Source organism: Oreochromis aureus, linkage group 1, assembly GCF_013358895.1.
Source record: "Oreochromis aureus strain Israel breed Guangdong linkage group 1, ZZ_aureus, whole genome shotgun sequence".
Taxonomy (NCBI): Eukaryota; Metazoa; Chordata; class Actinopteri; order Cichliformes; family Cichlidae; genus Oreochromis; species Oreochromis aureus.
The window spans coordinates 26,676,796-26,691,577 of record NC_052942.1 but is presented as its reverse complement, the minus strand read 5'-3'; the positions used below and the strand labels follow the sequence as shown (position 1 = coordinate 26,691,577).

The 14,782-nt window shown below is 39.0% G+C and overlaps 1 protein-coding gene across 1 annotated transcript; it reads right to left on the bottom strand.

The window, feature by feature from the left end:
- Positions 1–5,500: 5,500 nt before the first annotated feature.
- On the bottom strand, positions 5,501–14,073 carry LOC116318813 (kinesin family binding protein). The gene is made up of 13 exons (XM_031737962.2): positions 13,549–14,073; positions 13,152–13,250; positions 12,936–13,015; positions 12,790–12,848; positions 12,528–12,652; positions 10,053–10,146; positions 9,691–9,803; positions 9,284–9,433; positions 8,943–9,017; positions 7,629–7,791; positions 7,348–7,522; positions 7,086–7,271; positions 5,501–6,918 (listed from the first exon to the last, which is right to left on the bottom strand). Exons 1-13 carry the CDS (start codon positions 14,059–14,061, stop codon positions 6,780–6,782), a joined length of 1,971 nt encoding a protein of 656 aa, XP_031593822.2. The 5' UTR covers positions 14,062–14,073; the 3' UTR covers positions 5,501–6,779.
- Between the last annotated feature and the right edge of the window lie 709 nt (positions 14,074–14,782).

Here is a 14,782-nt window from a genome sequence, read left to right as displayed (position 1 = left end):
CTGCCTCAGACAGCCAAACTCCCCCTGAAGAGGCTCAGCCCTCCGTGTGCGTCATGGTTTCCTGAGTCTTCTTGTGTAGAAAATAAGTGGCTGAAACATCTTCCTGCGTGGAAACTTTTGCATTAGCATCAGATATCAGGTCTGAGTTTGCGCAACTGCAAAATTTGGACGAAGGAAATGCCAAATGATAGCAGCAAACATTCTGATCTGTACGATTTCTTATAATATGAAAGGAAGCGACAATTTGCCCTAATTGACGGCCGATTCACTTCATGTAGAGATAAGGACACGATAGCATCACAGGGATCGTCTTCTTTCAGATGAACTCACTTCACTCGAGTTGACTCTGTTCTTTTTACTTCTCTCAGTTCAGTTCACCTCCAAAAAAGCAATTTTACGCTACCTTCGCGCGCCTATGTGCGCGTGTGTGTTTGTGTAAGTGTGCGAGAGATGTTAGTGCATCACCCCTTTACTTTCTCACTTTTTATTTCACCCACCTTACTTAGCTTCACCTAATTTCGCAGAAGCAGAGAAATGGAAAGGGAGACAGAGGCATCATTCAGCAGCTTTAAACCATTAACAGAACCTTTGCTGTGTTAAATTATTTACACTCCAAATGCCACAGCAACAGCCTCATCTCCCGAGATACCAACAGTACTGACCTGTCTGCTCTTCATATGTTTAGCTTGGCTCCTTCAGTGTGAGTTAATGTGGCCTGCGATAACCATTCTTTTGATTCTGTGCCTTTTCTGAGCCTCCACATGTCCGGCAGATGCTCATGTTTGTCAGTAATGCAACTGAATACATTCCCTGTTTTTTTTTTCTTCTGCAATTTGATGCACTATTTTCCAGAGGAGGAGAATTTTCTCCTTTATATGTCAGAGGATACATGTTTTATTCAAATAAAATATATATTTTTAAATGATGTAGCCATGTGGATTATCATTATAACACTGAATGGAGCTACTTTTTGAACTTTAAGGATCCACTCTATGTGTTTCTCTTTACTACGGAAGACTGTACAGGTTGAGACAGTTTTGGTTGCTCAAAACTGGTTGACACCTGGTGCGTTTCTTAGCCTCAAGCATATAAGAGGATGACTCAGAAGCTGATCAGAGCTGCAGGTAATACATATATAAAAAAGTATGCAACTTGTGTCACAAGCTTGTGAGGAGAACACACGTGATTTTAAGTAAGAATCGTTCCTTTTGAACAAGCTGACATCACTGAACAAATTTTGGATCAGGACATCATGTCATATTTCAGGACTGATGAGCAGCTAAGATAAGTTAAGATAAGATAGATCTTTATTGTCACTGTTACCAGAACAATGAAACACAGATTAGTTAACACAAGATTAGTAAAAAATATTAGAACATTAGTGAGAAATGTGCAAGTCCGGTAGCTCTAATGCAGGTATTTTAGGGAAATCCAGTTATTAAAATCAGGAATAGTAACTGAATTAAAGCTCTCAGACCATACACGTTTGTTGGATGAGCTTTACCTTTGTCAGAAAATAAAAGAAGTGAGAGTTTAGTTCTGGCTACTCTAAATGTGAAATGAACCAGGGATTGTTAACATTTAAAGTTATTTAATCACTTTAAACTGGTAACAAATCATTAAATATCAGTTTTAGTTAGAGGGCAATATTCAAACACATTCCAAAGGTTGACCATAACACGAAGAAGAAATGTAAGCTTTATTTAAGTCATACTATACTCTACATGTACTGCATGTTTTGAGTACTTAACCTAAATGTGAAAGCAAATTCTTTCTTTTTTTTCATGCTGTGCTTGGATTCTGGGGAAATTATTGATGGTTTCATGGCAGTTTATTGTAGCTTCAAATTGTTCTTGATTAAATAAACTGATAACATGATTGTGGTATCATTAGTGTCACATCATCAGCATGTTACCCCGCCTTACTGAATCAGATGGTGTTCTAATCCTATACATGTTTTCTCATAAAGTAAAAACCGTCCCCATCTGAGAAAAGAAAACAATGAAGAGACTGGATTTCCGCCATTAACAAAAAAGGGGGGGTATTTCTTCATCTTCCTTGACTATGCTGACTTAAAGATTTGATTTCCTTGTGTGGGTTATATGGAACTTCACACTGGGTTGAATTTGTGACGTCTGGATGGGAGTTTTGTGGAACAGCCTAACCTAGTGACCCAATGCGCATCTATGTGTGGGTGCATCCGTTCATGTTACTGACAGCAGTCTCACTCAAATATTTGTTAAGTTCCTAGACAAAGGCAGAGGTGACTCAGTGGGACGAAGACTGCATTGCTTTCTTTGACTTTGTCCTGTCAAAAAACAAGGGATCAATCATTTTAATTTAGTTCAGTTTAGTGTATACAGTCATCAGCTTTACAGCAGTTTACTCTTTCCTTCTTCTCTCTCTTCTTTTTCTGTCTGTTTCAGCTGACACATCAGTAGGAAGTGGTAACATCAGTTGCTATCATTTTCTTCAGGAAATGACACACTAGCCTGCCCAGCCTTGCCTCAAACACACACATACGCACAGGCAGACATGAACTTATTTATGAGGCTCATATATCCGCTTATACGCAATCTTGCCCTTCTCTGCAATACTAAATATTCGAGTTATTTGAAACAAAGCATTGTCTATACATTCACTAACATTTGTTGCAGTGCGTTCCCCTGCACTAGTCAGTATGAACTATATCTATAAACAGTCATATTTTACAGTCAGCTTGGTTTCTATCCCCACCACTATTGCACTGTGTGGGATTTGAGTCTATTGTCTGGGTGACAAGAGTTTATGAGTTTAACACAGACTGTCTTATTTTTACACTCTCAAACACAGACAGAAAGCAAATGCAAACACAGCCATTAACATATGCGCAAATCGACCAGGATCATTTTACCAGTTACTGATAACCATAAGAACCAATTAATCCATTTTCTTTATAGAAATGCTTCTGCTTGTGGATTCATGAACCATCTCTGTGTCGTAGATAGTCAAAGACAAGACTGCAGCGCCATATTGCCTTCGTCTCCTCCTGCTTTGTCTGATCCTAGGAGCACACGTCAGGTCTGTGAATGCAAACTGAAACTTAACAGTTTAAAAGAAAGAAAACAAAAACAGTCCTCATCGATTTTGCAAGTTCACACACATATTAAAACACACTCATTGACTTTTATTTGCTTTTTTTGCAGTCTCGCCAGTCTTAAGCTCAAGCTTCAATCGCACCAATAGAACCAGAGAAAAACATCAGAATGAATCAAATGTTAAAAAAATAGAGGTTTAAGGCACTCACTGGGATGATACATTTGAATTATAAATACATTAAACTTACTTAATTTTTGTGCATCACATTTTTTTAAATTGTATGAATGTTTAACATTAACTACAATTATTTACACAGGAATTCTTTCCACTTCATAAAAAGTGAAAAAAAATCTTTCAGACCTCTTTAGGTGTCTTGATTTATATTCGAATGCTTGGCAATCCTATAAATATATAGTCATGTGAAAAAAATGTTTCCACAGCACTCTTTGCAGTCCTGTGGAAACTAAATACACCCCATGATTCAGTAGCTTATAAAACCACCTGCAGCACAAATAAGTAACTGTTTTCTATGTGACTTAATCAGCCTCTCACATTGCTGTGGAGAAGTTTTAGCCCGCATTGTTGCTTCAGGTCACTGAGGTTTGTGGGCATTTGTTTATGTACAGCACTCTTAAGGTCCCACCACAGCATTTCAATCAGTCTGAGGTCTGGACTTTGCAACATTTTGATTCTTTTGTTTTTCCAGCTACTCTGTTTTAGATTTGCTGCTGTGATCTTCGTGCTGTTCCAGTTTCAGCCAAGCTTCATCTGAATACTTTGGTACACAGAGGAGTTCATAATCGACCGGGTCCCGCGGCTGCAAAACAAGCTCAAATCATCTGCCCTGCATCGTGTTTGACCTTTGCTATGTGTGCCGTTTGGTTCTCACCAAATGTAGAATTAACTGGGCATTATAGCTAAACAAAAATCCGCACTTTGGGCTCACCTGTCTAAAGGACATTTTTCCAGAAGTCCTTTGCTTTGTTTAGAGTCAACATTGCACACCAAAGTCATATTCTGCTTAGAGAGAAGAGGCTTCCTGCTCCCAAAAGGTTGATTCTGTTCATCTGGATGTAGCGTTTTCAGTGGGGAAAATGTTTCGTCACTCATCCCAGTCACTTCTTCAGTCTCAGCTGACTGCAGGTTTCCCCAACCTTAAAAACAGTACATTTGCACAATAACTGATACTAGCCAACTGAATGAACAATGGACTGTGAGGTCAGCTTCTTGATCATGATCACTGATCACCTCACAGTCCATTGTTCATTCAGTTGGCTAGTTTCAGTTATTGTGCAAATGTACTGTTTTTAAGGTTGGGGAAACCTGCAGTCAGCTGAGACTGAAGAAAACACTTGGCTGAGTGGATGACTTAGACTCAGATTATTTACTTACCTGGATGATAATACCTGCTCCATGTTTTTTGTCATTTTACTGTCTAGAATTATAAAATCTCTGCTTTTTAGAGGTGGTCACTCTTGTCTACATTTGATTAGCAGCACCTTGCTACTCCTGACCCTCTTGATTCCTCTGAAAACAACCTTGTGAAAACGTTCTTTTCACATGAATGTAAACAAGATCATGGAATTTCTATGAGCCTGAATATTTCTCCGTAAGTGTGCAGCATTTTCCGCTAAGCGCTCTTGAACAGGTTCTTGCTCACAGTCTATTAGTGGTAATTGTGTGATGCCGAGCAGGTTTGCCAGCACATGTTTTGACAAGTATTAAATGGCGAGCATGAATTAAAGCAGAAATCGGGCCGTGGTATGCTTTTACATAATGTGATAAAAACACAAATACTCTCTTATGACAAAGTATTTTTATTTGCATGCTTGTGTACGTGGGTGTGTATAAGGAGCTGACGCAGAGGGTAAAGGATGTAACGATGTTTGTTATTTTCTAAAATAAATGTGGTAAATAGATGTTGGTTCTTTGGAAACATTACGACATGGATTTGTGATACATCACTTTGTGAGGTAACTTATTCTTTGTGTTTCTTTCCATTTGTCTGAAACTATGTAGAGTAATGACAAGATATTTGATGACTTAGTTAAACTCAGATTAATAGTTTAAACAAAATAGTTAGTCATCAGTTCTGTGACTGCCATGTCGCTTCACTGCTAGGGAAGATAAATAACTGCATATCTAGTTGGCAATCAGTGGTTTGACGGCCCACACATCTGACCTCTGTTGCAACACATTCAGCTAACTTCAGTTAACCCCAAATCCATCATGTTTACTGTAAATAGCTTCGAGGACTGAAGCTGTGTCGCCTAACACACTTTAGTTTAGCTGCACATAGTGGCAAATATGTAGCCCTGTAACATGTATAGATTGTAAAACCTCTTGAGGTAAATTGGTAATATTGAGGTATAAATTGACTGGAGTGCAAATGACAGGCGGAAGAACAAAGAAAGAAGAAATATAAACTTCACAAAGAGCACATGCACTTTTCTTTTTTATAGGCGAGCACATAGTCACAGTGAAGTCAAGACATTTTAACAGACACAGCTTTAGACATTTCTCTGCATTAAGCAATTTAATAATCCGGCTTAATAGTATAGTCCTCAAAGTCATCGGCACCCAAAATTGAGATAATTTTAGTTTGTTACTCAGAGCCCCGCCTTGTGTTATATGAAGGCATACCAGAAAAAAAGAAGTCGGTTTAACACTTAGCTTCTCACTGCAAGTAAAAAAAAACAAACCCAAAAACCCCAAAACTCCCCCAAAAACTCAAAAAACAAAAACATGGTACAAGTACGAATTAGCTCATTGGTTTTATATCACTAATCAATAATCACTATATGTTGTGCATAAAAAAAATGGGTGATAAGGTTCCTCAGAGAGGAAGAAAAAACAGTCTGATAAAAAATGAACCTCACATTATGCAAATTATAATGTCTACTAAGCTAACACCAGTGTGATCAAGTCCACTTATTAATGGTCGTCTTGTCAGTCAGTAGCACAAAATAGATGAACTCTTAATGTTTCCTCAGGCCGGTCGCAGTACGCCATCACACTTATTTCACCATCAGAGACTCGTAGTGCACTGAGTGCTTTATAGAAAATAAAGCCACAATAAATTAAAACCAATATGATTAACATTAGAAAGCGTGTATTAATCAGACTAGGGTCAGAGGCCAGAGGGTGCTGGAATAGTAAGAATTTAAAACAAATGACAATTTAACAAAATGAAAAAACAAAACACTGTTTTGCAATAGCAGTATCTGATATTTTAGTTTTAAACCTACAAAGGCTGTGGCTGTTTGGTTTGTTGTACTCTCTTCCACTGCTGTTAGGAAGAAATAAATGAACTAAATGAAAAATGAGATCAGATTGTCGCCCATTTGATCCAAAGATGTTGTTTTTTTCATAACATACCCAACCAGTCTCGACTTCTTAGTACTACAAAAAAGAAACTTGTGTTTTCTTATTAATGTTTAACAGGGTGCATTTTCTTTGTAATAAGAGTTTAAGGTAAATTAACCACAAAAGCTACTTCACAGCGGCGAGCAGGTATTTACAGCCGGGTATGTATTCAACAGTCTTGTGAAAGCAGCATGCCCACTGCACAAAAAGAAGCCAATATAAACACAGAAGTCAGTCAGTTTCTATTCAGTTTTTAGATGGGAGTGCCCGATGAGCGGCTCAAAATGATGACTTTAACCGGATTAGTAAGCAAGTGACGTAAAGAGTGGAGTCTTTCAGTTGTTTGAGTCCATCCTTGCGTTGAGGCGGTTGATTTTGAGAGGGAGGAGGCCGACCATCTCCTTACTCAGCTCCAGCTCTGTCTCCACAGCGGCTCCTGCTTCAGGGTTGGCCTCACAATACTGCACCACGTACCTACACAACAGGTGGAAGATGGAAAATCAAACATCATGGCAACTAGCAGGATGCAGTTGATCTAAATAAGTCTTTTTTTCTATTCTATGTTTTGTGCTCCAATCCTAAAGTCATCCCGCCAACTATTTTTATATGTAACTGCCAAAGTGCTGGATGAATATCCATACTTGTAGTTTTCCAGAGATTTGTTTAGGTTGTCCAGTTGAACAGTAGGTGAGGTGCTGATGAGTCGGCTGTGTAGTCGGGCCACTCTGAAGCGTGCCACCAGAGCTGGTCTGAGCACTTCCTCCTCCAGGCGCTCTGGAAATTTCCCTTCTGGGGAACAGAGAGAGTCTAAGAACATCTGGAAGTACCTGAAAAGAAGAAGATACAGAAATTACTCAGACATGAGTAATACAGACCCACAGAGAATGTATAAAAAGTACTTACTTGGCAGAGGCAGAGCAGAGATGGTTAAATTTCTTAATGGTGTGGTTATCTAGAGACTGTGTGTCTGCTTGTCGGTTGGCCAATGCAAGTTTTAGGTCCATCATTTCATTGTAGGTCTCAGCCAATTCGAACATCAACTGTCTGCGGATCATTAGATAGTACTGTGCGTTCAAGTCTACAGAGAAGAAAAAAAAGTTAAATCAGCTAATTGGTTATTTGCCTCTGTTCTTCCTCAACTAAACTTCATTAGAAAAGACATGACAGTGTCTTTAAAGAAGTACCGTTGCAGATCGGCTCCAGCATGTCCACCCTTCGTTTGTGCATCTTGCAGCGCCGCTCCAGATCCTCTTCAAAGAAGGCCAGGGATCGGAACAGAGCACTGTGATCCTGCAAAATCTCTATGTGGTCTGTCACATAGCCATCCATCTGAAAGTAGTCCTTGGCCTTTCAGAGTGAAAGAATAGAGATACAGTCAAAAAAAGAAAAAAAAAATCCATCACCTAACAACAACAAAAAAGATTCCCTTCCTCGTGCTTCTCTTTATGAGTGTGTTTGGGTGGGGAACTATTGCTTTTTCTATAATATAAAAGCAACCTAAAAGCCAACCTCACACATTAACCACTGGGTCACAACACCCACGTACACATTTCAGGACCACCAAAAGTACGGCTTTAAATACACGTTGTGGGTTCAGTGGTTGGCATTTCTTTCTCACACATGAACAGCAGAAAATATTTGAACGAGGGTAAACACGAAACTTGGATCAAATCTAACTCAGGATTTTTAGTCTTTAAGATGTGCACTTAATTTTTGCATCAGCTAGAAATAAAATGACAGATTAACTGTAATGTGAAATAAAGTCTCATTGGATACAGAAAGGGTGTCAAGTGAAACAAGTGAAACTCCCCTTTCTGTCAGTGTACAGAAGTCCCATTGAATCCAAGAGTTTCAGCAAAAAGTTTCAGGTTTTCTACATGATGAAGAAAGATCGCTGCAGCAAATCCAAGAAATCTGTCAACATGACTTTTTATGACTAAACTGTAAGTAATAGGTGAGTAAATTAACAGAAAAATAGGTTGTTGATTGTCCTGTTTTTGGTTCATTTTTTAAGTAAGGACACATTATAAAAAACAAAACAAAAAATATATATACTTCAATCATAAATAGTGAAAAAACAGATACTTTTTTATCATTTCAGTGTTTATTTATTTTTTAGTTACTTTAGTTTGGTATTAATGATCTTTACCACAGAAAGCTGTAAAACTTATGAAAATACCACTATGCCATTCGTCAGATTTTCCAAAGCCGTCCAGTGGGCTGTATTTAGAGGGTCAATTCTGACCTCAGTGCCTTATGTTTAACACCCTTGACATATACAGTAGTATCTTGCAGTGCTGGTTGGGCTTATAAATGCTTACCAAAAACAAAAAAAAATGTGTATGCTTGTATGCTGCATTTTCTTATGTCACAGAGTTAAATGATTATCTGTACATCTTGTATGGGATTATAGCGAACTATTGTGCAACCTTGTTGGGTGTGCCTGTTTGCTTATATGATCTTTTCACCACTGTGTGTGTGTGTGTGTATACAAATACCTGCGTGACATGATTCTGTCCTACCAAGAATACAGATCTGGCCTCAGTGAAGTCCAAGGGGAACAAACACATCACCTGTAAATAAGAAAGCTAATGAATTTGATTGCTCCTGCTGTAATAGCTTGATTATTAATTTACAAAAGGCTATGCTTCATTCTTCCTTAATAGCCAGATTTTCTAACTCTCCCCTCAGTAAAAAATGAGTGAGAATCTGTAAACACACTGTCTGCAAGGCCTGCAGCATCATGCAGAACCAGTAGCATTATTCTTCTTAACAACAATACCTACAATATCTACAGTTTTAGTATCAGCAGAAGAATTATCTGGCACAAGATACAGACCTTCTCTTCAATGCTAGCAATAGAGTCAAAGGTGTCTTCAGAGCCAAACAGCAAAGCACTCTTTCTGCCCTTTTCTTCTTCTTCCTCCTCACGTCGTCTAGCTCTCTTCAGTTCCTCCTGACGATCGGTATCCAGCTCACCGATGTTGTCCTGAATATGCACAAACACATGCAAACAGACTGTATTTTAAGGTAAACACAAAACAAAAGAGTAGATTAAAGATGCATAAAGAGATAAACACACAGAAAAACAGATGTTCCACATGACAAAATAAGACCAAGAACGGTCAACTTGACGTGACAGCGCTTAAAAAAAATGTTTTAACTGAGATATGACATTCTGCTGATAAAGTTTTTGTGTTTGGTGTCACAACAAACACAATAAAGCCACACACATCTATGCAGTACCTCTAGCTGCTTCTTGGCATCCTGCAGGAGGTTCAAACAGTATTTTATCCAACATCTTGCGATCTCTGCTCTCTTCTGTCTTAGATGTTCCCTGCGTTCACTCTCTGTCTCATCTGGGTCAGACCAGAAGAGAAAGAGATGTTGAGATATGCCAAGAGACAGAGAACAAAGAGCAAAAATGTCTGAATGATATAAGGATGGCATGAGGGGTTTGCACGGACCGCGCCGAGGACAAGAATTTTAAGTTGTCCGCTTTGGGACACAGTTGCATTTTCTCCTGTTTGACTCAGTGTAGCTGATGTTGGGTACAAAAGCAAATGAGCATTAATAAGTATTTCAACCAAGTTGGTATAGATAATTACTCTCTTGTGCTGCAGCCTCAGAAGGAACCTCGCCTGCCAAATCAGAAATAACAGTAGCTGCTGAGAGGCAGTGTCTGCCTTCCATGTAGCGGCCCTAGAAAACACAAAAGCACAGATAACTACATACCCATTTCTCATCACTTAATCTAAAACAAACTACTGTGACGGGCATGGCAATTAAACCAGACATTAAAAATATGCTTCTGTACATCTGAACCACAAGAAAATACATAAGAGCTGGAGAACATTTTCAAAAAAAGCAAGGTAAAGGTTTATTCTCTTTGAACAGAATAAACATTTCAAGATTTATTCCTTTTAAAGCTTAATCTTGGATATTTGTATAGTAGCGAACAACTACAAAATATGAAGACTGACTCATCTTTATTCAAATAGAAAGTGAAGCTGTTGAAATTAAGAATGTCTTTTGGTGTCTGGAGTGGAGGTAGGCAGCATTAACCTGGTGTGTTTTATGTCTGCAGGAGAAATTGGAGCTCCTGGAAGAAGCACCAGGAGATAATGGAAACACCACATGGAGACTCGCTTGCTGTGTGGAAGCAATATGAACCAGTGAGCCACTAATGCTGCTTAATTTTACCATGCCGTGCAAAGAGTGGAGAATAGATACGAGGATAGCTTATCAAGTCAGTATTTTTGGCTAACAGGGCCCTGAATTATGAAGCATTTCAATGTATCCAGGGTATCTTTTTGTTATCTGAATTTACTTGCTCAGGCGATAAGGATAAGAGCTCAAAACGAAGCTAGTTATCAACCCACAAAATTAATGCAGAGTGTCCCCTGCATTTGGTCTTCTAACCAACAAACTAATCTAAAAGGGAAATTTCACAGGTCACATGACTTTTTTTCCACAAAAGTCCCTATGACTGCCGCTTACTCCGGAGATGTTATCAAATGGTGATTAAGAAGCTATAAAGAACAAATAAAATCTAAAACTGTGCCAGTAAAATCCAACACTTTTGCAGAAACAACAAAAGATGAATGTTGCAGCAATTTGTTAACGGTTAATCGTTAGTGCACAGACCAGTAAAATAATCATTTTGGTTCAAGTTTTTTAGTTGTCGAGTGGATTCATGGTGCTGCATTTATTTCTTAGGTGACAGCTGCACATTATAGCTCTGAAACTTTACTGTTTAAACAGAGCCAGTTTAAAGTTTACTGACCTATAGCTTAATTAAGCAAATGTGCTTAGTTTTTTTGGCAGATCAAATAGGTACTCTTCATGTGTGTTCTGTGTTCTAATAGCTGCAATTCAGTCCGTGTAAAAGAGACTTAGCAGCAGATTAGAATCAAGTATAACAACATTTACACATTTTATAAATTATCATATTAACATGTGCATATTCCTGTGACAATGCCAGACTGAGTTTGAACTTCTTTCAGTGGTTCTAGTAAGGGATGGCTTAAACTGGACATTATTCTCTCAGCACAGTACTGTTTAAGGGTTTGAGAGTAAAGATTAAATATAAAAACAGAAATCAAACATAGACTTGATATGATGTCACCAAGGGCATTGTAGGGGTCCTGCTTTAGGATCAGACAGTAATGCCTACACAACAACGCAAGAGTTTTAAAATTGTTCCCTGTCAACAGAAAATAATACATACAGTAAATCTGCATGTAAGAATCTATATTTATTCCTCAATCAGAAACACAATGACTTTAGACGGTGATGAAAAACTTTAGACCAAACCTACTCTCCCTGCAGAGATCCAAGGAATTTTAGGAATGGTGACGCTATGTTCTGGAGAACTGACTGATCAGTAGGCGGTGATTTTAGAGCTGTTGATCTCTAATCTGGAATTTAGCCTGCTCCAGACGAGGTTACAGTATAAGCTACCATGGCAAGTTACCCCGGTAAGAAGTGAACCACCTTTGTAGTGCAGAAAACTCAGGGTTGGTGCTGAAATGACCTGGATAAGACACAGTCTTTCTTCTTACTACAAGCTTCTGATCTGGCTGTGTGTGTACGCTATAGTATGCAAGTTCCTGTTAGCTTTCCACACAACTCGTGACTTCCCACCCTGCACTTTATAAACAAGATGGCAGACTCCAGACCAGGACGCTAAAAAATGAGATTTTCATCGACACGATATATAAATCAATGAATTAACATGTCCTGCATGTGTCCAAAGCATCTCAGCCTTGCCTCTCTAACTCAAACCTGTATTATATTCATTTCTAATCACGTTCATACTACTGATGAAAATCTGAGCATCTTCCGCTCGGCACTGCCATCAGCTCCAAACACAGCAGGTCTCACTCCCATCTTGTTAAACCTCCCTTTTTACTCTTGCTACCATCATCTGTCACATTCTGAGCAACTCCTATGTGACATCTAGTGGTTGTGAATACTGCATGCAGCACTTTTAAAAGAAAAAGCATTTTATATAACATGCAGAATATCTTAGGTTGCAGATCAAATGTCTATAAATGACTTTAAGCTGGCTATATGCTTACCTTAGTGATGTAATACTGGGATAGTGTAGCAGCATTTAGAGCCCACTCCATTGGAGTAAACTGATTTAACTGTAGCTGTCTCTGCAGGGTTGTGTGGCAGTAGGTAGCGGCACGCTCAGTTTGACCTGAGAGACAAAACTATAGTTATTATAGTTATTACAAGTAATTTAAATAGCTAAATAGGGGTCAGATGCAATTTCTTGTTGTTTCATCAGTGTAATTTTTTTTGGTGGGTATTATCCTTAAATGATCTCATACTCACCCAGGTTTTTATAAACTTGAGCAAGGTAGTACATGGTATGGGTGTAGGCCAACTCAAACCTATACACAAGGAAAGCAGAGAGAGACAAAGGGACTAAATAAAAGCAAGGAAATAGCAAAATCCTGGAAATTTGCTGTGGAAGTTACCTCTTAATCCTTTCCTGGTGAGTCAGCAGGTTCTCCTCAGCAGCAAAGTACTCTGTCATATCAGTGGGAGGACTGCCGTCCTGAAAAAAGAAGAAGAGGATTTACCTATTGTGATTGCAGCCATACTGTGGGGGCAGCATTACCTTCCTGAAAACTAATATTTCAATCAATCCTCATTTTTTTAAAATAAACTTTTATTCAGGAAATCAGCCTTGCCTCCTTCATGTAACGTTGATAGATGGATTCTGCAGTTTCGAGGAAGCCCTGTGCAGTCTCTGTCTCATCCCGGCCTGCCCAGAGGATACCTAGCTGGTTCTGAAAACACAAGGAGACAACACATGAGCATCAAATGATCATGCATCATCTGATGGTACTACTATAGCAGTGTGACTCTTAAAAAAATGTAGCAGTGCTTTATTTATAACGCTTCACAAACACTCTGATGGAGTGTTTTCAAAAATCATCCTTAGCATTATAATCACATGTCACACGTTTAATACATATTCTTATCAGTGATCATAACATAACTTCTGTATGTAGTGTAATTTTTATTTATTTATTTGTTTTAAATAGCAGCTTTGTATTATTGTAAGAAAGAAACGATCAACGTTACCCTAACTTGGATAAACAGGGACACATTCGGGGACGACACTCTGCATCTCTCCAGCAGCTTCATGCAGTTCATTAGGTGCTCCTGCCCGGCTGAAAGCTCCTCCGTGTCCACATGGTTGACGCCCAGGTAGTACTCCACAGCTCCGAGTCTTGCGGCCCGCAACCCGGCTGGTGAATCACCGCTGAAGCCCTGGCCGAACAGGTCCTCTCTCTGCCCGTCCACCGGCTGCTCTGTCGGCCTTTGGTCGCCGCTCTCTCCGCCGCCCTCCTCTTCACCTTCGCCCGCTTCAAAATTCTTCAGCGAGCAGTATATCTCTCTGAGAAGCTCCTTGGCTTTGTACTTAGAGCGGAAGGGGTCATTTTCTTTATCGTTTCGTGATTCTATTTCTGTGAGATTTTGGGCGTTCGTGAATTTGTCGCAGATAGCTCTCCATTCGCTGCTGTTGACGGACGCCATGTTGGTCCTCTCAGGCGTTCTGACGCAGCTGCGTGCTTCTTGTTGCGTTGCTGCCATCTACCGGAGGTTGCTCTCTCTGGCCATGTGAGTTTCCTCCTTAACTGAGGCCTTAGTTATTCCTGTTTTACTCCATTAAAAGCATTACTCGCCCACATTTCGGAGTTCCATTGCAGCTTTAGATTTTAATTACAGTTATGGTCAAATCAAAAGGTCACTTCACTTAAATCATTTTTGAAGAAACAATGATGTTGCTGTCACACTAGCATATTCACATGAGGTGAAACACAACTTTGCAACAAGAATAACACATCAAGCGCAATACATACAAAAGATCAAAAAACAGATTATTTATTTATTAATATAAATATGATTTTTTTCATGTCAATATGTGTGAAGTTGTCAATTTTTGTGTAGTGTCAGTAGCCGTGTATAAGTTGTGTAATGAATAGCAAATATAATCATTACCATTATTACATTACCATGCCTACTTATTTACAACTTCTCTAGAGGTGATGCATATGATATAGCTGTAGGCATAAAGATAAATTATGTTTTAGAAGGATCTGGAGCCTCGTCGTCTCGTCTCCCTATATACTGGACTGTATGTAACGGAGCAGAGATGACAATAAAGTTTACTTTGACTTCAGCAGCGAGCAGGCGCACCGAGGGCTCTCGCGCTCACTTTTCGCGTATAGAAGTTTGAAAAAACATCGGTGCAAATTATAAGTCTGTATCATGCTGTCTGGTGTTTTCGTGTTTGTTGATTTGTTTTTATTTT

Excerpts from the sequence above, each read along its gene's own strand:
- LOC116318813 (XM_031737962.2), bottom strand. The coding sequence starts at position 14,061 with ATGGCAGCAACGCAACAAGAAGCACGCAGCTGCGTCAGAACGCCTGAG. Across the intron at positions 10,147-12,527 it reads CCCAGTATTACATCACTAAG|GGCCGCTACATGGAAGGCAG; the intron begins GTAAGCATATAG and ends TGTGTTTTCTAG. Across the intron at positions 7,523-7,628 it reads GCTGGAGCCGATCTGCAACG|ACTTGAACGCACAGTACTAT; the intron begins GTACTTCTTTAA and ends TCTTCTCTGTAG.